The sequence below is a fragment of the Ovis canadensis genome, chromosome 1 (assembly GCF_042477335.2).
Source record: "Ovis canadensis isolate MfBH-ARS-UI-01 breed Bighorn chromosome 1, ARS-UI_OviCan_v2, whole genome shotgun sequence".
Lineage (NCBI taxonomy): Eukaryota > Metazoa > Chordata > Mammalia > Artiodactyla > Bovidae > Ovis > Ovis canadensis.
In genome coordinates, this window is record NC_091245.1 from 71,353,975 (window position 1) to 71,377,389 (window position 23,415).

The 23,415-nt window shown below is 32.6% G+C and overlaps 1 protein-coding gene across 4 annotated transcripts in view; it reads left to right on the forward strand.

Annotated features, from left to right (window-relative positions):
• FNBP1L (formin binding protein 1 like) overlaps positions 1-23,415 on the forward strand; it is a 115,408-nt gene that overhangs the window by 76,698 nt on the left and 15,295 nt on the right. For 3 of the 4 annotated variants that reach the window (XM_069598157.1, XM_069598148.1, XM_069598166.1), the window contains exons 6-10: positions 5,431-5,535; positions 9,433-9,561; positions 11,469-11,615; positions 13,850-14,053; positions 23,053-23,162. In XM_069598157.1, the coding sequence (XP_069454258.1) occupies positions 5,431-5,535; positions 9,433-9,561; positions 11,469-11,615; positions 13,850-14,053; positions 23,053-23,162 (695 nt within the window). Of the gene's footprint in view, positions 1-5,430; positions 5,536-9,432; positions 9,562-11,468; positions 11,616-13,849; positions 14,054-15,501; positions 15,661-20,574; positions 20,590-23,052; positions 23,163-23,415 lie in introns of all 4 variants that reach the window. The other variant, XM_069598174.1, reaches the window with a different exon arrangement.

Genomic DNA, 23,415 nt, shown 5'->3' on the forward strand with positions numbered 1-23,415 from the left:
AACTAGCAGGGGTAGGTTGAATTAGTGATGGAGTATTGAAGGAAAAAAATTGACAGCTGTTAACCTAGGGAAAACAAAAGAAGGCCCCAGGGACATTTAAGATGAGGGCAGAAGACAGTAGCCTGTGAAGCAGATTCTGAAGGAATGATCAGAGATTGAGAAGAGTGAAGCATCAGAGATTCCAGGTCTCTCAGATGACTGCTTCCAAGTAACAAAGCGTATGACTTTACAAGATCAGGGCTCAAAAACAGATTAGTTCCAGAGTTGGTCAGTAGCTCAGTGATGTCACCGAGGATGATCTTTCTGTCTTTGTTGCTGTCTTGACCGTGATTTTTTCCCTCAGGCTTGTCCCTTTTAGTCAGCAGTTGACTTAAGCGGCCAAACACCACATCCTCATTCAATTCATGCAGAAGCTTGAAGGGAAGCATTTCTCTTTTGTTTTGTTTTACCTGGGAAGAAAAGCTTTCCAGAAAACCCCCAGCAGAATTCTTCATGTATGCCTTTGACAGGATTAGATTCCTTGACCATGCCTTGGCTCTGGGGTGGCTGGTAAAGCAAGTTATCATCTATTTTCAGCCTCCATACAGGGAGGTATTCTCTTCTAAGAAAGAATAAGGGAGTAGAAGTAGCTATTGATTAGTCTACGGCACAAAGGATAAAGAAGGGAGAATCTTTTCTGTATTATATCATATAATGGTATAATATCTTTCAGGGAAGGTGTATTTTTAATATTATTGTACTCATGATTCTTTTGCTGTTGCTAGGGAATTATTAGGTAGTTTTTTTCACAAACAGTAAGACACTTACTATAAAAGTATTTTTGTATATATGCATTGCCTCAGATTATACCAAAATTAGTAGCTATAGCTATTCAATTTGAAAACACAGCTCTGAACTGAGTTTCAGAGAATTCAGTGTGAAATGTAATCTTCACAGGAAAGTGACATTCTACATTTTATGCATATTCAGATATATTTATGCTTTGAAAAAATTTTAAGTATCATTTGATGTCTCATACTAATCAAAATAGTAAGTACATTTTAAAGTTTTTATAAGAAATTTCTTACATCAAATTTTTAAATTTGATGTAATTTACAGGTATTCCTGGTACTAGGTATAAGGTCAGCTGAGCTAACTCAGACATCGTTTGGGTCCAGAGGCATGCATGCTCATTCGCTTCAGTAATGCCCATCTCTTTGCGACGCTATGGACTGCTGTGGCCTGATAGACTCCTCTGTCCATGGGGATTCTTTAGGCAAGAATATTGGAGTGGGTTGCCATTCCCTCCTCCAAGGATCTTCCTGACCTAGGGATTGAACCTGTGTCTCTTGGCAGGTGGGTTCTTTACCACTAGTGCCACCTGGGAAGCCCTTGGTTACAAATACCTGGATATAACAGCTAAAATATTTTTTATTGTATTTTAAGCTCAGCAGAAAGATCTTACCTGAAGGAAAGGGAAATCTCTTTACTGCTGGAAGCTAAGGACAATCTAAAAGCCAGAGCAATAGGTGTAAGAGGTGATACAATGGCGTTTGAAAAGTGATTCCAGAGGTGTCGGGGCATGGTTTACGGGACCTTGCTAAGGGCTTGGGATTTAGTACTCACCCAAGTACAGAGTTTAGGTTTTAGCTCTGTGTGAAGAGTTGGAACTGAAATCCCTGTATAAAGTTTGAATCTTTGAAGGGTTAAACCTTTAGCGAAAAGTGGCAGGAACTCTGGACAGGCCAAGGGAGACAACAGAGAACCTTGTCTCTATCTGAAGGTCAAGGAGTGGGAGGTATCCTGTGAGAAGGTTAAACCTTTTGACCTTGTTGTTAATGAGGTTTGCACTATCTGAATAGTTTTGTAATGCCCAAGACAAAAAATTGACCTTGTAACTGGTTAGGTGAACAGAAAATGTTGACATCCTGTGCTTTCTTAGTAATTCTCAGAATACAGGTATCAAGGTATATATTTTCCAGACAAGATGTTGGAAGACTTTCCTCTGTGGAATTTAATTAGCTTCAGAGGAAAAGACTTAAAGATACAGGCACCATGGTTTCTCCAAGGAAACTGCCAGTTAGCTTTTAAAATAAGAAGAGCAGATTGGCAGAAATCTTCAGACATAAACAGCAAAGTATACAGGGGAAAAAAAGCAACTTGGAAGAAACAGTGACTATGAAAGGAAATAGAAATTAAAAATGAAAAGCAAACAAGCAAAACACCCAGAACTATTATTAGCATTTTCATAGGAAATAGAGAAATGATTACATCCATGAAATAGGAACAAGATACTATTAAGAAAGGAACATACAAAGAACAAAAAAGAACTTTATGAAAAGCTCACTGGAAAGAATGAAATTGAAGAAGTCTTAAAGTAGAGCAAAATGACAGAGATTGAAAATATAGAAAAAATATAAGAGAGTTAGAGTACTGGAGAATCCCATGGACGGAGGAGCCTGGTGGGCTACAGTCCCTGGGGTTGCAAAGAGTCAGACGCGACTGAGTGACTTCACTTTCACTTTCAAAGGACTCATCCTATAGAATTGATTTTCAAGATAAGAATCATCTTTAAAAATAGAAAACATAGAAAATGGATAGGGAAAATTAATTCAGGAAGAAAATTTTCCCAGAATAGAAAGACATGAGTTTCTAGATGGAAAGGATTTTCCAGGTGCTCAGCACAGTTACAAGTCATAGCTTAATGAAATTTCAGAACAGTTAGAGGGAGATGATCCTACCAAACTCCAGAGAGGAAAAAACAAAATATAAAATAAATATGTTTTATGCAAACGATCAGGGAACAGAAAGCCAGAAGACAATGAAGTAGTACTTTCACATGTCTGAAAGACGACAGTTTCCTACTGAAGAGTTTCATACCCAGTTAAACTTTATTAAAGGAGATGGAAAGGCTTGGGGTCTTGGAGACTCAAAAAATTATCTCCCACAAACCTTCTTTTAGGAAGCTACTGCTGAATGTGTTCTAGCAAAACAGAGAAATGAACCAAGAAAGGGGAAGGTGTAGGGCTAGAGATGAATTCAAATTAAGGGAGAGTTGAAAGGAATCCCCAGGAAATGGTGAAGCGAAATCCCAAGGTAACAGTAGGCCTAGTTTGGTAATCAGTCCAAATTTCAGCAGGTTAAAAACCTCTTGAGTTCTTGATTTCATTAAGAAAATAAAATTAATAGAATTGTGACTGTAGTTGAATTAACTGAGGAGCGGTTTAAAGAACTGGGGACACCAGGGTTAAATTAGAGAAGAGTACATTGGAAACTAAAGCAATTTTTTAAGAAAGAGACATTAATTTCAGGATAAAAAATGTACACAGGAAAGTAAATATATCACATGTTCAGTTCTGAATAGCTTTTGCAAAGTCATGGTAATTTGATTTAAATTTTAAAAAATTTAGGAGCCATTTTGTGCAGAGGGTATTTCTTGGGACACATGGAAGAAACAACCCAAAACCAGTTTGGAGGGATGTTCCTATATTCTAAGCTACATTGGGATCCCATCAAAAAAACAAGCAAACATAAAACAATCAAGAAAACACATAAAAACCAAACCAAAAAAACGAACAATCCAAAAGTCCTGCTTAAAATGAGCTTAAATACATGTGATTATTTTTATTATAAAGAGATTGAGATGCATAATAAATATTAACTCAGTTATGCCTATAATTTTTTTCTTTACAGTCTTATGATATCTGATGTTTGAAGTGCATGGTTTGATTGTGATAGTAAAATTTCTTTTCTAATTTAGAAAAATTTTACTTTTAGTATGCAATTTTACACATTTCACAGTAGCAACACCTTAAAGTTACTCTTTTTAAAATTGAGGTAGAGTTGGTTTTTAATATTGTGTTGGTTTCAAGTGTACAGCAAAGTGATTCAGTTTTTTATATATCTACATGAATTTTTTCAGATTATTTTCCATTATAGGTTATTGCAAGATATTGAATATAGTTCCTTGTAAATCTGTTTTATGTATAGTAGTTTGTATCTGTTAACCCTGTACTCCTAGTTTAACCCTCTTCCCCCCTTTTCCTTTTGGTAATGATTAAGTATGTTTTCTATGTCTGTGAGTCTGTTTCTGTTCTGCATATATGGTCATTTGTATTGTTTTTTTAGATTGATTTTAGATTGTTTTTTTAGATGTTTGTCTGACTTACTTTGCTTAGTATGATATTCTCTAGGTCCATCCATGTTGCTGCGTATGATAATATTTCATTCCTTGTGGCCGAGTAACATCTATTGTGTGTGTGTGTGTGGATGTATATATATATAGCACATTTTCTTAAACCAGTTGTCTTGATGGGCATTTGAGTTGTTTCCATGGCTTAGCTATTAATATTATAAATGGTGCTGCTGTGAATATTGCAATGCATGTATTTTTTCATCTTTTCTGGATCTATGCCCAGGTGCACTGCTCGATCATACGGTAGTTCTGTTTTTAGTTTCTTGAGAAAACTGCATGCTGGTTTCCACAGTGGCTACACCAATTCACATTCCTACTGTGTAGAACAGTTCCTTTTTCTCCAGACCTTCTTCAGCATTCATTATTTGTAGACTTTTTGATGATAGTCATTCTGAACAGTGTGAGGTGATACTTCTTTGTGGCTTTGATTTGCATTTCTCTAATAATTACCTGTGTTAGCACCTTTTCATGTGTCTGTTCACCATCTGTATGTCTTCTTTGGAGAAATTCTAGATCTTCCCACTTTTTGATTTTTTTTTTTTTTGTTGTTGTTTTTAAATACTGAGTTGTGTTTGTATATTTTGAATGTTAACTCCTCGTCAGTCACATCATTTGCAAACATTTTTTCCTGTTCCATAGGTCTTTTCATTTTGTTGATGCTTTTCTTTGCAAAGGCTTTTAAAAGTTTGATTAGGTCCCATTTGTTTAATTTTTGCTTTTACTTCTTTTGCCTCGGGAGACTGATCTAAGAAAATATTGCTGTGATTTATATCCGAGAATGTTTTGCTTTTAGGAGTTTAATGGTGCTGTTTTATGTTTCTGTCTTTAGCGTTTTGAATTTATTCTTACATATGTGAGGGGGTGTCCTAATTTCATTGATTTACACATAGCTGTCTAGCTTTCCCAACACCACTTGCTAAAGAGATTGTCTTTTCTCCATTTACTGTTCTTGGCTTCTTTGTCAAAGAGGTGTGTTGCAGGTATGTGGGCTCATTTCTGGGTTCTCTGTTCTGCTCCACTGACCTGATGTCTTTTCTGTGCCAGTATCATGCTGTTTTGATAACTGTAGCTTCATAGTACTGTCTTATATCTAGAAGGATTATGCTTCCAGCTTTTTTACTTTTTCCTCAGGATTGCTTTGGCAGTTCTGGTCTTTTGTGGTTCCATGTATTGTTTATTAGTATTAGTATTGTTTATTAACTTTTAAATGAGATAACTCTAATTTTATTTTTCAGTATTTTAATTTTTTTTAACAGAGTAAAAAGAAATTTGAAAGAGAATGTAGAGAGGCAGAGAAGGCACAACAGAGTTATGAAAGATTGGATAATGACACTAATGCAACCAAGGCAGATGTTGAAAAGGTAAGAAATAATTCAAGCTGACTTTAATATCAAAATATTTTTACTTGCATATGGATCATACTTATAATATTCATGTTGGTATTAGAGTTTCTGCAAGAGATACTCTACATCTAACCTAAAATACACATATTTGTGTACTTTAAATTACAATACTGGTCTGAGAAAGTAAACAAAATTAATAATGTCAACTGCATTCAGAGTGCATAGGAAAGACGTAATTGCTCATAGGAATGAGGTTCTATCCTATTCCAAAATAAGATAGAAAGTCTAAGGTATGTTGATAGGGTATGCAGATAGAGGCTGCATATTGTGCTTCCCAACTTTACAGAAAGGAAAACATGATAAAACTGTCAGAAATGTGAGAAATGTGATTTATCACTATTTGTTTATTAGCTCATTCATTCATTCACTCATTTTGGAAGGCTGAATTCTCTCTTGTCATTCACTGAGTCTGGGCCAGAAGTTCTATAACATAACTGTTGGTAGGGTCAGTCCTATAACTGTGTGGCTTAGCTTTTCCTTCTCCCTTACTGTATGCTCTTCATCTTGGGATATTTGACACAGTGAAAGTGTTGAAATGTTGGAGTTTTGAAATATAGACAAACCTTACTCCGTTCTTTTGTATATACAGAGGTCCACCATTAGTATATTTTCTCCTTAGAATTTTATAATATTCTATAGCATCAGAAGAAGAAAAAGTAAGGAGAAAGGAATACTTTATTTTCTATATTCCATTTGCTTTACCAATTTTTTAAAAACCCTAAAATCATAAACATTTTAGGTTACAGTTACCTTAAAGATCTTCTGCTGTAACTTATGCTTTTATCTTATCTATCCTTTAATAACCTACACCTCTTATGATAGTAAGTTCCCTGTCATTGGAAATATAGAATCTTAAAATAGCCTGTTCATTAAAAAAAAAAATTACCATTTCCTTATATTAACCCCACTCATCTCCCTGTTCACTTTCAGTTTGTAAAAAAACTAAAATAACAAATCTATTTTTCTCATAAATAGGTATTTAGATATTGTTAGCAGATTCTCTACCCATAGATGAACTGTTTGTTTCTTCAACTATTCTACATATGAAATATCTTCAGGTTACCATTCACTGTGACTACTTCCATTTAGATATCATTTAATTAACCAATATTCCACTTAAAGTATGTTATATCAAATGGGGTATAGTTCATTTGATCAGTTCTGAGTGTGATTACCTTGCTTGTTTTGAAAACTAAATTTATATTAATTATACCCTAAATGTATATTGTTTTTTTTGGCAGTTATACCTTAAATGTATACTGTGTATTTGGGGTTTTTTTTTTTGTAGAGTATACATTATACCCTAAATGTATATTGGTTGTTTGGATTGACTTTCAGTGAGTTCAAGGTTAACTGAAATCCCCATGTCTTTTCATATATGAGGAGTTACAAGTTTATGTGTCTCAGACAGAACTTGTACTGTTGGCATTTTAAATGCATATGCCAAATCTATGTCAATTACTAGATTTGATCCTGCTGTTAAGGTTTTTGGATCCCTGATTTTGATCACCCACTATATTAATTTCCTTCTAGGTATCATGTAATACACATAATGTGTCAGCATTACTTGATAAAAATGTTGACCACAACACTTGCAAACAAACTGTTTTATATGTGGGAGTCTGGAGTCTTCCTTGCTGGTTGACACTGACTACTTAAGAACTCTTCTGATATATCAATTTAATACATAGTTTGTGTACTAAACAAATTAGGTTTAACTGGACTCTCATTTTTAGCTTATTCATTTCTGTCTATAAAGATATCTTTAGATACTGTTCATACATCTTGAAGTCTAGATATAACATGTCTACTAGTTAGTTTGACCTAACTAGTTCAGAACTTTAATGTTTATATCTTCCTTTTTTTTTTTCTTGTTTGCAGCCCCTTTTTTTTTCTTGTTTGGGAAAACTTTGAGGATTTACTTTAGAATCTAGAGAGTAGAGGAATTCTGTTTTCAGTGTCTAGGAAGGGAAGTGAACATAGATTTAAGTAAGTACTGATAAAATTAAAAAACAAAAACAAAAAAAAGGTGAAGAGGGAGCAGGCCAATTAGTGTATCTTCCTAAAGAAAAGGAAGGCAGGGAGGGGGGTTCATGTTTGGGAACGCATGTAAGAATTAAAGATATTAAAATTTAAAAAATAAAAAAAATAAAAAAATAAAAAAAAAGAAAAACAAAAACAAACAAAAAGGATGATGTGTGGGAGATCTATTAAAGCATGATTTTATCAGAAAAAAAAGGAAGGCAGTTGCACAACACTGAATATATACAACACTATCAAACTATACACTTAAAAATAATTAAGATGGGTAAATTTTATGTGTATTGTGTATTTTGCCACAATTAAATTTCTTTTTTAATTTACTGAAATATAAAATAGAAAAAGAAAGCAAAGGCATTAGATGTGAAAACCAGAATATGTCAGGGAAGGTGTCAGTTTTCTTAGTTTCTAGTCTTACACTTTTTCATAACCTGTTGGAGTCTTTCATCTAGGCTTTAGGTATCATAGCCAGTGACTTGAAATAGGACACGCCTCCCCTGAAAGAAAGAACCATTGTGGGTAGGGAATGCTTGGAATCCTTCATTTCATCATAGTTTGTAAGAGGAGGGAGAAAAGGGAAAAGGAGTAAATGAATGTGTTCTTAGAGTCTCAGATTAGAACTTGAAGTGTATTTTTCTTTAGAAATACTTTAGGCAATGGTGTTTAGTTTCCATAGTACTTATTATTTTAATCTTCAAGAACGCCATGAATTAAATGGATATTTGTGGACTTATTTGAGATCTTGACTACCATGTATATCTGTGTGTCAGTTTGTTTCTGAGTTCAGAAGAACTAACTTGTAGGTCTACTGTTAGACGGTTAGGGATTACAATTATAAAAACTAGGATTAGAATAATGAAGTGTATTCGCAAAGTGCTTTTATTATTTTCAGAGAAGTCTCATGTAACAATTTATAGCTTGGAATACTGAGAAACTGTATTTGGAGTTTGGAATATTGAGTATTAACTGAGTTTGGAATACTGAGTGTTGGAATATTGAGAAAAGAGTTCAATTCTTATTTTTTTTTCTATTCATTTATAAGCAATTGAGAAAATTGTTTAGATTACCTCCAATAAACCTGGAATTAATGATTTGTGTTGTTTGTATGCAGATGTTCTCATTAATATAGATGGCATTAATGTGACTCATTGGAAAAGCATTTCTGTAAGAGCTTGAGATGAAGAGAACTATATTCTAATTAAGCATTCCTTTAAGTATCAATATCTGTTGTTTTGTATAGAGGTAGAAAGTATTGTTAAGCATTATCCCCAAATTACATTTTTACCATTAACCTGGATTCATTGTGGTTCTGAATTGAATGTAATTGGATTATGTTTGAAGAGAAGTTTTACTGATAACTTTGTAACTGTCTAAATAACTCCTGATTTTTTTTTCCTTTTCTGATTAAAAGCTTACTGTTTAAATGCTTACTGACAAACCGCAATGTTTTCATTTATTTAATTAGAAAAACCCATTCGTTGTTAAGAAATTTTATTCGAATGGTTTATTACAAGGGAGAGGATTTATTATTGTAGTAAGAGAAAGGGAATATTGCAACAGGGCAACTGGCCATAGGGAGGGGACATATGTACACCTATGGCTGATTCATGTTGATATTTGACAGAAAACAACAGAATTCTGGAAAACAGTTCTCCTTCAATTAAAAAATAAAGATCTGTAAGCATCTCCTTTACTTTTAAATGATATCAGTAGTTAGAAAAAGCCTAGTTTTAGTATAACTTCTAAAAAGTGAACTAACTGTGATTTTGTTGCACCTCTTCTCATTGGTAATGATTTGGACCAATTTGCCTCTAGGCTAAACAGCAGTTGAATCTACGTACGCATATGGCTGATGAAAATAAGAACGAATATGCTGCACAATTACAAAACTTTAATGGAGAACAGCACAAACATTTCTACGTAGTGATTCCTCAGATTTACAAGGTAAAATTTAGAGATATGAAGTTAACCTTATTTTAGATCTGAGAAACCTAGTCTTGAAATGTAAAACTTTAAAATGCCAGGCATCAGTCAGAATGTTTCTAGATTCACTAGTCATAAAAATTGGTAATAAGAAATTTATGATTGATTATAGATGTGAAAAGTAATTTTTTTTTACTTTGAAATCACAAATTTTTCACAGATTTCATAGTAGTATATTAAATAATTCACTAAAACAGTGACATTTTCTAGATAAATTTTCATGCTACATTAAGTATTGTGAGATGGGAGACTTCATTGGAATTTTGTATTATAGTCTGCTTATCTAGAATTTGGATGTAGCCTTTGACACTATTAGCAGGATCATTGGCGTTAGTCCAGATGGCAGAAATAAATCTTAAGAAATGCATTTGCTACCCAGGTTTTTGCCTGCTTGTCTTCCTAGCTGTTAGATTGTAAATGTAATTCAGGGTTATAAACCCCATCCATCATCATTTAGCAGTTGCCAGACAGTCCTCAGGTAAAGACCCTGGAGTTTACATGAAGGTGAAATTATGTTACTGCCTATTCTAGAAAGAAGAGAAATTAGAAAAAAGGGATTTAGTGAAACAGTGTTGAAAGAAGTGGTACCTGGGAGAGCTGAGCTTATGTGAAAAGTGTACACTTTTCAGTCCAACATGTACACCCGTGGCTGATTCATGGCAATGTATGGCAGAAACCACCACAATATTGTAAAGTAATTAGCCTCTAATTAAAATAAATAAATAAATTTTTTAAAAAAGTGTCAGTCCAAATACACCCCCCCCCCTCATGCCCCCACCCCCCAGCCAAGCTATTAATAGAACTACAAAGGAAGCATAGTGAGAGGTAGTGGACCAGAGAAAGTATCAGATATTGGTGGTTTAATCCAGAGCATCTAGTCAGCCAGTCCTCACTCTGTAGTGCTTTTCTAAACTTAATAGCTAAGCCTTCATATTCCAGGGAGACCTTAATTTGTAGATTCACTGCTTTGTTGTGTTTGGGGCTTGCTCTTTTTGTCTGGACCTTGCTATAGATCAGTCTTGCCACTTTGTGATACTGGGTTCAGTCCTTCTGTGAAAATGCTGGTCTCAGAATAAATTCCCAGGCTTTAGGAAGTAATTAAAGAGGAAAAAATTGTATGAAGGCTATAGGAGTTAGGGGACTTAAGCAGTGTAATTGCTTCCTGAAAAGAAGAAAGGTCATTGTTGTTGACAAATAAGAAGTGTCAGAAATTGTCTTTAAGTTATTTGGCTTCATGTGCCCTGGCATAATTCTTGATAGCAGATGCCAGTGAATTTTTTGAATTGTAGGGATCCCATACATGTACCACTTTGACCTTTTAGCTTCTTGTTTTTCCTCTTGTGTCCCCAACCTTTTGACAGTCACTTTGAGCTGTAGACTGTAGTAGGTTTGGGTGCCTGTTAGTATGTGGTTGACTGTGGATTCTTAGTCCAGCCAGATCTTAGCAAGTGTTCTGAACTAACTTAAGGGTTTAGAAGTCTCACACTTGTATATGTTATATGCCAGCTGCTTGAAAAAGAAAAAAATCAAAATTTCTGTTTTCAAATGAAACTTTACTGAAGAAAAAGCAGAGGTTGTATGAAGTAGGGAGCTGGTAAGCTGTAGAGAGTCCCTTATAAGGCTTGAAAACTGGTGTCACCTGGTTTTTAGCATATACTAAGCCTTGAATTTTTATTCTTCTGCTATTTCACAGGCCTCAAGTTTTAAGTGCTTTCACTCTGTAGCACTTGTTAAAAGGTACTTACAACAGTGTAACTGTTAGGGGATATCTTTGTGGGATTTTTGTTTCTGTTTTTGTTTTGGAAGGGAGTTTCTTCAGAATGAAAAGAAAAGTCAATTTTCTTTTTTTTAAAATTCCTAATTATTAGCAACTGCAAGAAATGGATGAACGAAGGACTATTAAACTTAGTGAGTGTTACAGAGGATTTGCAGACTCAGAACGGAAAGTTATTCCTATCATTTCAAAGTGTTTGGAAGGAATGATTCTTGCAGCAAAATCAGTTGATGAAAGAAGAGTAAGTGTTTTATAATTTGAATAATGTATTTGATTTAAATTAATGAAATGGATTGGGAGGGGGGAAGTAATTGATGGATTATTGATTTTAAGTTATATTCTGTAGAAGTAAGTCTGGCTATACATTAGACTCTTTCAGGCTGTAAGGATCACTTGAAACACTAAAGTTCTAATCACTTAAAAGAGGTCTAATGCTTCTCTTTCTTTTCCCCACTAATTTTTCAGTTCTATTCCAAGAGTATAACTAACCTGTAAACTGTATGTTGCAAACTGTATTATACTATTATTATTTAAACTATTATTCTAGTGAAAATTTAAAGAAGGAAATGGTCAGATCTAGAGTTAAAAGAGTTGCTTGTTGCCAGAAGAGTTGGCATTTGAGTTGCATTCTGAACCATGAGTAGTGTATGAATGATGGCCCAAGAGAAAAGGAAGGAGAGCACTGTGAGTAGAAGTAACTACCCCCGAGAAGCCCTTCTCATGGAGGGTGCAGTCATCAGGGTGTACACACTGAGCCTCAGCCAGCATCCTTGTTTTAGAATCATCATGTCAACCTGTGACCCTCAATCCTTTTCATTACCCGTTTCTTTTTATCACTCTTTAAAAAAAAAAAAAAATTGAAGTATGGTTGATTTACATTGTTGTGCCAGTCTCTGCTGTACAGCAGAATGACTCAGTTATGTACATGTATACATTCCTTTTTATGTTCTTGTCCATTTTACTCTATCACAGGGTATAGAGTATAGTTCCCTGTGCTCTACGTCTGCAGTAGGACCGTGTTTATCCATTCTAGATATAATAGTTTGCATCTACTACAAACTCCCAGACCATCCTTCTCTTTTCCCTTTCTTCTGTTCATTACCTATTTCTTTAATCTGGTTTAGGTTAAAAGAAATTGACTTTCTTTGTATTGTCTTTCTGGCAAAAAGTCTTAAGATATTTTAATTCTTCTTATCTGTTTCTAAAGATAATTTGAAGTTATTATTCCATCAAAAGAAAAAAGAAGCCCTGTTCTTCTTGAAGAAATAAATTTAATTATCTTATTATATCTTGAGTAAGGTCTAGAAAAGGTCTCGTACCCGGTTATTTTTCAGTAAATACTGATTTAATGACTCAGAAACTGAGGATGTGAGAAAAGAGAAAGAGAAGGGAACCAGTGTTTGGGGAGTGCAAAATAGGTACTACATATTTTAGTCTTCACAGCAGGTTGGTTTTGTATGAGTGAGGATCTTTCCTGTAACAGAATTCTGACTTTAAAAAAGAAAAGATTTGGGGGTTCTTTAATTGTTAATTCAGAGTTACATCTTGGTGTGATGGATCCAAGATTAGAAATATAGTTAGGTCCCTCCTCCTCTCAACCTGTTCTTACCCTTTAGCAAATGATTGGTGTGGGTGGCATTAGTGACAAAAAAAAAAAAAAAGTAAGGTATAACTTAAGGATGACTTTTGACTTCAGTGATAGGCAAAGTGCACTATCAGCAGAAATAAGGAATAAAATAGGAGAGGTTGGTTGGAGTGCGGGAGGAGTTTGTAAAGAATTCTGTTTGAAACTAATGAGTTTATTTATTTATTTATTTTTTTAGGTTTAGTTTAAAGTGTCAGTAAAACATTCACGTAGAGGTATATGTATGTCCAAAACTAGCATGTAATACTTACATGAGCTTTACAGTTTTGGGTAAATGGTGCTAAGCTTTACAATTTCAGAGTTACTTTTTGCCCTCTACTGTTTGTGAGATCTTCATTGCTCTGTTAGTATTTTCAAGTATGTCTTTAATACATTTTATTTATCCTTTCCCCTGTTGGGTAAATGGAAGGCTTTCTGCTTGTCTCCTACCCTCTTTTACAGTTAGATACCCTTTCCTCTATTCTATAAAACAGAAAAACTTTTTCCTTTAAAACTTGGAATTTCTACTTGAGAGTAACCTCTTCCTATATCCTTTTTTGTCAGTTAGATGTTAAATATCAGCTAACTACTCAAGATGAAATTCAGTGGGTTAAAGCTATGGAGTGAAAACATCCATGACTATTACAAATTAATATAGTGGTCATTTGTTTGTGAATTATTTTTTTATAGGAATTAAAATATTTAGGAGTTATTTCATATTTACAGGAAGTAATTATTCATTTTGAACCTTTAATAAGTATTGTAGAATTATTTCTTTAAAGTTTTATTTGTTGTTTTCTGACACAGATTGAAGATTTTGAAAGCTAATATGGTACTATTCTTATGTGTAGGACTCTCAGATGGTAGTGGACTCCTTTAAGTCCGGATTTGAACCTCCCGGAGACTTTCCATTTGAAGATTATAGTCAGCATATTTATAGAACCATTTCTGATGGGACTATCAGTGCATCCAAACAGGAAGGTGGAAAGGTGGATGCCAAAACCACAGTAGGAAAGGCCAAGGGCAAGTTGTGGCTCTTTGGAAAGAAGCCAAAGGTAAAAGTCATTAAAATTTTCTGTGCTGATAATTTTGTTCTAGTGTGTCATTTAAAATAATGTAGGTATTGGATGGATAATGGTTTACTACTAATAGAGAATAAATATTTTTATTTGAATGATTCAATTAACTTTTCACTTAGTAGAAACATAGAATTTTGTTCCTTAATAATAAAAATTATTTCTGAATTTAACATTTAATAATGAGTAAAAATATTAAATAAGTTAGTATCTCTTAAATGATATACTTTTGAAATTTCATTTGTATGTAGTTTCAGTTCAGATTTTTTAGGAGCCATGATGTGACTGTGAGATCACTGAAATTGCAGTTCTCAATTGGAATGATTGATCACAACAAACATAAATGTCAAATTAGGTCTTACAGATCATACTAACAGTTACTTTTATCATCCATGTGAATATTTTTTATCATCCATGTGAATATTTAATGGGAAGGGGCTCAATGCGTGTAATTATTTGAAGTTTTTAAAAATCTCTAGTTTATTAAGAGAGTCTCTCTCTTAACTTCTTGTCTAAACCCATCTTTTGATGTGCTGTTTAGATAAATTTAGCTCAGCCAGTGAGCAAATGGAATAAATGAGTATTTAATCTTCTTATCAATTTAATGGCTATAAAGTGTCATATCAGTAGGAGAATAGATAATCTGATGTTCTGTATTTGTTAAAGTATACTTGATTATTTTAATTCATTTTTCTGCTCTTGACATATGAATTTAGATAACATTTAACTCATTATAATATACCTATAAATATTTTTAAAAGCACAGTTATAATTAACTCAAGCTTTATTTATGCTTTTCATAACATTGTTCCATCGAGAAGTTGAGAGGTGAGACTTTTTTAAGTCAGATCAGAGTAGCTAGGAAAACTTAGATACACAAGGAATACTGAAAATTTTTTTTAAAAAAGAGGTGTTTTTTAAAAAACCAGGGATGAAATAGAAACAGAGAGGAAAGCCACAAATGTAATGAATCTTTTTTGCTTGTTTATGATAATAGTTACAGTTTTAATACTTTATTTTAATAGACATTGCCTGTTTAGATAACTGTTAACTATAGCTTCTGCCGTTATCTCTGACAAGTATAGGTTAAGTGTGACTAACTAGGTGGTTTTAATAATCTAGATATCAGAAGATATTTTTTTATCTAGGTCATATTGCTCTCTCTAACCTTATAATTTGTATACTCTCTATTTTCGGTCTGTTAGCTTGTAAAACAGTGATCAAATGAAATGGTACATTTTTAAAAGTACATTTGACTTTAAAATGACAGTTTTGGCAAAACTGTGTTAAGTTTCTTATAATATTTTTATAGAAAACTATCTGAGATATATTTTGTAAAAAGTATGTTGCCAAAAATAGAATTTTCATTTAGGAAAAAAAGCTATGCACATTTGGCTTATTGATTCCTTTCTTTATTTCCATATTAGCCACAATCCCCACCCTTAACCCCTACTAGTTTATTCACATCCAGTACTCCTAATGGGTCCCAGTTTCTCACATTCTCCATTGAGCCCGTGCATTATTGTATGAATGAAATAAAAACAGGGAAGCCCAGAATTCCTTCTTTCAGAAGTCTCAAAAGAGGGGTAAGTTTAATAATGGGTTAAAATGCATGATGGCCTATTGTGTGTGTAGTGTGGCTTTTAATACTCTCCACCCTCATTATAAGGCTCTCTCCTGTAAATATATAGTTTAAAACACCACAGAATTAAGTATAGCTGCCCTCAAGTTAAAAACAACTCCTCTTTATAACATTTGAAATGCTCAACCATAAAAGAATGGTATTATAAAGAGGGTGCTGGGTACAATCATATTAGCTATTTTTCTTTTTTTTTTGTTTATGTGAAGTCATATGTCCACCATTGTCTTGTAATGTATTTACATTTTTAAGACTTTCAGTAATTTGTCACTGAAATTATTCATGTAATAATCTGTCACTAATGATGACTTCTGTGAATTTTATAAAGTACTATTTTGTTGGCAAAAAAAAAATAAAGTTCTATTTTAATTTTAATTGCCCTACTATCAGAAACATAAAACACAATTGCCAATAGTTAAAAAAATCAAAGACAGGCATGTTAAATAATCAAGATTGTAGATCAAATTAAAATAATATATTGCAAAGTATATTGTATAAGTTATAAAGCCTATAAAAATACTAGATTTTATTGAGTGATGGATGGATACATGGAATTTGTTTTCTTAAAAAAAAAAAAAGTATTTTTCACCAAATTTTTCATTTTTTTCCCCATAAGCTAGCCTTTTTAATTTGCTTATAACTAAATATTCCCTTGGAGAAGGAAATGGCAACCCACTCCAGTATTCTTGCCTAGAAAATCCCATGGATGGAGGAGCCTGGTGGAATACAGTCCATGGAGTTGCAAAGAGTCAGACATGACTGAAAGACTAGCACAAAGATACTCTGCAAATGAAAAATTTTAGGATAGTGAAAAACAAATACTAAACTGTTTCTTAGCAACAACTGTTAAATACTACTGATAAATTAGTGTTAATTCATTATGTTAGACTAATTTCTGTTGTTTAAAATCTGATTTGAAGGGCATGGTTGTAATATTCATAGCTCGTAATTTAGATACATTTAGGAGATTGGGGGCTTCCCTTGTAGCTCAGTTGGTAAAGAATCTGCCTGCAGTGCAGGAGACCCGGGTTCGATCCCTGGGTTGGGAAGATCCCCTGGAGAAGGAAATGGCAACCCACTCCAGTATCCTTGCCTGGAAAATCTCATGGACAGAGGGGCCTGGAGGGCTGCAGTCCATGGGGTCACAAAGAGTCGGGCATGACTGAGCAACTAACACAGGAGGTTTGTATGAGCATTTGTTTAGACATATAAAAATCTTGGGTGTAATAACCCACAGATGAAAACTCAAGAGTTTGTTAGTGTCATAAGAAGTCTAGTTGTTAACAGCATTGCACTCACTCTTGGACTGACTCTTTCTTTCAGTCCCTCTTCTCCTTTCCCTCTCCCTGCTGCTACTCCCTTCCTCCCCTTTCTTTTTCCTTCTCTGCCTAGCTTGTGTGCTTCTCACTCTTCGGTAGCCCTTTCTGTCTTTAAATTGCTTTAGTTGGGTTTCTCTTTTGGTCACATGTAGAACAAGATACATATCTCATAGGGCAATATTATATTATTATTTGCTTTTCTATTAAAACAGTATGACAAGCTAATTGGTGTTAACAAGGCAACAGAAATGTCCCGGTGTATTACATTCTTTTTGGGACTTCATTTTTTTCCTGTAATGACCTGAACTTCTTTGCATTACCTTTCCTAACTCTGTATGTAAATGTTATTATAGGTTAATTCATGACATTCTGAAAAGTCCCTGTAAATGAGTCTGTGTTACGCTTATAGGCACTACAGGTGCCTGTAATCAGTTTTAAAAGCTCTTTTCACTTGTTTAAAAGACTTTAAGAAGTCATACTTGGGATTTTTGTTGCCTGAATTATGAGAGTAGAATTAATTCCCATCTTTCTTCTTTGTGATGACTTAGACTTCACTAAATATTATGCTCTTGCAGAAATCAATGGTAATCAAAAATTGCAATTACTACTTGTAATTTCTACAAGCCATATTTTTGGAATCTCTCAGGTATCCTGCATATTGAATCTACCAGGGCTAGTTACAGTACCCTGCACAGCATAGTCTTAGGGATATGAAGTACATACAATTCTGTGAAAAAAAGTTTAGTTATTTAGAACTGTGAGCCCTGGAGAAAGAAGCTTAAATAAGTGACATCTTTATTGTTACTGAATAAATTCACAGGTAGAATTTTATAACTGTCGAACTTAAAAGTGTCTGTGTGGTCATTATTTATTATATTTCCACATATTGCTTCATTTGTTGGGGTAGGGAGGCTAATTCCAGTAGGCCAAAATGGTTGCATTTATTATTAGTTATCATGCCAAAGAAAAAAGCAGTATGCAAGATAGACAATATGATAGACAAACCAGCTGGAAACTGGGATAGAGCAAGAGGTAAAGTTCATTACCCTGGCACTGAGAACTTTCTTTCTGCTTTGATTGATATTTGGTAGTTTAATTGACACTATTTCAAAATTATGTTCTCTTTCCACTTAAGAATTTTCTCAATATAGAAAAGGAAGATATGCTTTAACAAACCATTTATGTGTTTTTATGTGAATTTACATGTGAGTCCATAAAACTGAAAAAGTCTTATGGTTTATTAAAGCTGATGAGTTGTACCATTCAAATCAGAAACTCTTGTTTTGAGCTATATTTGTTTCATCATTTTTCTTAAATATCTGCTTTTGGATTTTATAAAAATTTATAATTTCTTTCATTCTTAAGAAAACCTGCAGTTTCCATTATCTTTAAGGACATGAGAAATGTTATATTGGACCAGTGTTTTTTAGTTTGATGATGGTACTGGTAGACTTTTTCTGAGGGATGAGGGTCTATAATTTCCTTCTGTAACATCAAAATCTAACCTTAAATAGATATTTAGTGCACACTCAAAAGCTATTTAATACAGAAATGAATAATTTTTATTCTAACTACTTCATTGGTGCTCCTTTTTTTTTTTTAGTATATATATATATATATATATATATATTTATCTAGCAGTAGTGAGTCCATCTAGCAAGTCCATGTTTACTGTCTAAATTATTCATGATCTTATAGGCTTATAGAGTCATTTTTGTAAGCATTTATTATCTAGAATACTGTTCTCAGGATTTTCCTACCTCAAAGTTAAATACACATAATGATTTGAATTGCCTAACTGATTGCCTTTTTAGCTCCCTTATGTATTTATTAAGATATAGGAGGTATGTGAAATTTTCAGTATAGTATTTCTCTATTGAACATGAATTGCTTTAAAAAAGACAATATATTTCTAATATTTACGAAGAACTTGAGTTTTTATATCCCCAAATCTAATGAACTGTGATTTTATTGTCTAATTAATAGTAAAACTAAGTTAGCTAAAAACTGAAACATTTAATATTTTAGTTTTAACTGTATTACTCTTTTCTCTAAATTGTATTAATAAAGAAACTGGAAAAATAAGCTGCTTGAGATTATCATAAAAGAAATTCAAATAATTTACCTATTTTGTTTCTTATTGATATGATTTTGTTTTAATAATATTTATAGAAGACCATAAATATCGTATAAAAATTTAAAACTCTAATCTTAACAGGAATTTTGTCATAGCAAAATAAGTTGTGGTTTTTGTTCCCTGAAACTACTGACAGTCTAAAGAATGTTAAGCTTAATTTGGAAAGATAATGGATAGCGTATGTCATCTTTTCTTATCATTGTAACCATTAATATATATGGCCAGTTCATCAGCGATAAGGGGTAGATATTTTTCTCAGCTATTTATTAAAATCTGTATTTTTATGTGAAATTCTACCTGATGTCCTCCATATTCTCTAAAACACCTTGGCTTAGTAAACAGGGGAAAACAGAAATTTTAGAAACCGCTAAACAAATGCAATGAATGTGAAGATAAACTTTGTAAGTTCTCCTGGGTATTATGAGTCACAGTGTGTGTGAGTATGTGGGTGTGCACACACACGTATGCATGTGTACATGTGTGTTTAGTTGGGATGCTTGACAGATGCAATGCTGGTTGCAGAACCCTGGGAACCCACAGAACATGGATGATACATACATAAGCATTATATATATATATTTACATATTCATAATATGAGAGGACTCTGTCAGATTTTCAGAAAGAATAAATTTTAACCAGTTCTCTAAAAATCTAAGGTATATTTTTAGTGTTGCTTTTTGAGTGTATGGATTTCAGAATGAAAACTGAAAAAGAGCTGTATCTTCAAAGCAAAATTCAACCCATGTATTGTATCTGTTAGCAAATATATATGGGAAACATGAATCTAGGTGGCTCATTATTATTTTGATAATAGTGTGTTTTTTTAATGTGTCTGTACATTAAAAATAGCATCTTAAAATTAAAGTAGATACGTTACCCTTACCTGCCCTGACGTATTCAAGTTCAAAACAATATTTTGAATTATAAAAATTCAGATAATGATGTTTAATGCATTGGGAAGAGTATTCCATTCTTTAATACTACATATAATATTTCTTTAAAATGGCTAATATTAGATCTTTATGTTCAACTTTTTGAGCATTAGGATTTTGAGAATGAAGTGCTGTATATGTGAAATCCACTTATGTAAAAGTTCTCTTTTAAAGAAGAAAATATATGATTGCTGATAATATCATTACTATTTACTTTTGAGTTTTAGTTGCACTTAGAAAATATCTGCCCATTATCATCAGTGTATATATATATATTTTTTTTTGCAAGTAATTTACTTTCCCCAAAATGTGATTACAGTTGTTTTTCTGGCATAATTGTTTGGATTGTGAAGTGTACATAATTTACTTTAATATCGTAAAAAAAAAACCAGTATAAGTTATTGCATCTTCTGTATTACGGTTTCATGTGAATAATATACCATTTCTTTCTGTTTTCCATTGAACTATTCAGTGGTCGGTGAAGATGGTAAGCCTTATGTGCTGATCTGTATACTGTGCCAGTATTAAATAATCACAAAACATTGTTTTGTTTAATTTAAAGCAAAGTGGTAAGGTACATCCCCACATGTTACCTTGTGTGTCTTTTCTTTCTATAATCCATAGTCCAACACATGCCAGTACCTCTGATGTCATAAAATTTAATAATAATGTGGTTAACTGTAACTCATTAAGCTCTTAAATGTTATTGGGTGGAGTCTTTTCATGTTACAGAGAATAAAATTAAACATTTTAAAAGTTACGTGGTAGAACAAAAGTTTAGTTTTTACAAAAGGAAAATTAAAAATGATTTTTCTTAACTCTGTAAAAAGAAAGATCATGTAAGTTTGATATGTAGTTTATCACAAAAATCATTAGATTTTCCAAAAAGTAAGAAAGAAAGATTTCCTGCTAGTTTCGTTAGTCAGTACTTTCTTTTGTCTACTACTTGAATGGGGATAGAAGTACAGATAACCTAAATATCATGTGTGTGTGTGTGCGTGTATGTGTGCATGTGTAGTATTCCTTTATACATATGTTTCAAACAAATTAATGAAATTGCATTGTGAAGACCTAACATAAAAATTATTGGGTGTTTACATAGTTTCTCATTTTTGGAAAACAAACCAGTCTTTTTCAGACTCTTGCAGTTTGACCTTTTATGAATTACCATGTAGTAGAAGAGGTTTTTTAATGTCTCAGAGTCTTCTTTACAGCCATAGGAAATAGAGTGAGTTTAGTTCTCATAGTCTATAAAGAAATATGTTATAATGTCAAAATGGGATATTAGAGATTCAAGTCCCTACCTATTGTTAATAAATTTGAGAACAGTTTCATTACAGATAGTGAAAAGAAATCTGGAAGATTTACTTCTAAAGTAATTGTGAATTTATTACAATACTGCCAGCAAAACCATATTGAAATACAAGTTTTCATTTCATTATATTTTTATCTTTGGCACAATATAATAGTTTTCAAACTATTGTACCTCAAATTAGATTAAATTTGACAACTTACATTTGTAATTGACCCCTAAATTTAAAGGTACTTTGTAGGAAAATTTGCCATTTGTTTATTTACATCAGATTTTTTTGTGATTGACAGATTTTTATTTCTGGGGACTGGTAGATTAAAAAGCAGAAGTCACTTGGGAAAGATGTCCTTTTTTTTCAAGGCAGGCTTATTGAATATCTGTAATGTTCAGGTCATTTGCAGAAAATTTTGTTATGAATTAAATGTTATATTTGATCATGTACTACCTGAAAGCGAGTTTTATTTTTTAAAAGTAAGAGAAACACAAATGATGAAATAAAGCATATGTTATAGGTATAAATGGCTCAAAAAGCAAAGATGCATTTGTTGTGGGAGCTTATTCCAGCAATACTTAAAAAATTGAACTTATATGTTCTTAAAATTCCCATTTTTAAAATAAAAATGAAGAATAATAGTTGTCATCAATTTTTGAGTATGTAAAATCTTACATAAAGATGGGCTCATATTAAACAAAATCAGTACTTGCTAACATTGGATATAGTTGTGTCATCTCTAAGAAGATAACTATGGTAACAATGACATGATTAACATTTAAGAGGAGAAAGACATCATTTGAATCAGAAGTTACATCTAAGTATTAGAATGTTTTCTTAAATGATGTAGTTTTCTTGAATATAAAAACATTAAAAATTTTCAGACATTGAGGATCCTTCCTAAATAAGGATTTTGTCTTTGGATTTTATCTCTATTTCAAGAACTGAGGTATGGTTGTACAGAAGGATAATTGAAAATAAGTCCCTTATTGGAATATAATTTTGACTTACATTTCACACAGTGGATAGTTCTACCTTTTATTTTTTAATGATCAAGTATGTTTTGGTCCTAATGAATGGTTTAATAAATGTAATCACTCAAAGACTGTATAATATTAAAATATTTTTCATTAGTTTACCTTTATGAGGTAAGTTGCTTAATTGACTCAATTATATAAACTTTTAATATTTTCAGTCTGAACATTTGCAGTATCCTTACTGTCATGGCAATAGATTTGATTTGGGAAAGTGGTATAATATGTTATATATAAAATATTTTGTATAGGTGAGAAATGTTATGTGTTTCCATTTCGTTGTTGTTGCTGTAAGAAGGTTCATCTGTATTTATTTTAACTCTGCCAAGACCTGAATATAATGTTATACTGGTAATAACCAGTTATCTGTATCTGGTGATATTTTTACCTATTCTATTTCATGATTTTATAAAGTGACTGGAATCTGAACTCTTTCTTCAGTATGATTATTTTAATTAACATACATGTACATACATTTGTAGATTTCTTAAAAGGAGTCATTGGGCTAATTTGAAATTAAAATTGATATATATTCTTCCTTTATAATAGGTATATTTTAGAAATAAAATTTCATGAAAATATTTTTTATAATGATTTAGATTCTCTTTTCAGGGCCCAGCACTAGAAGATTTCAGTCATCTGCCACCAGAACAGAGACGTAAAAAACTACAGCAGCGCATTGATGAACTTAACAGAGAACTACAGAAAGAATCAGATCAAAAGTATTTTCCCATGAAGTCCTCTCTATTATTCCTTTCAGAGTCTAATATGAATGATACGTTTAAATGTGGGGTATAAAAGGCTTAAAAATTATACATCCTAACTGAAATACCTTTTTAGCGAAAAACAGACTCCTAAATTTTGGAAAATTGTGTGATTGATCTGTGCTGTTTTTAAACTGAAATATTAGAGAGTTTCTTAGGTTCAGATTACTTATTGGATGCTAATAGTGTATGTGTATGTCTTCCATAAAAT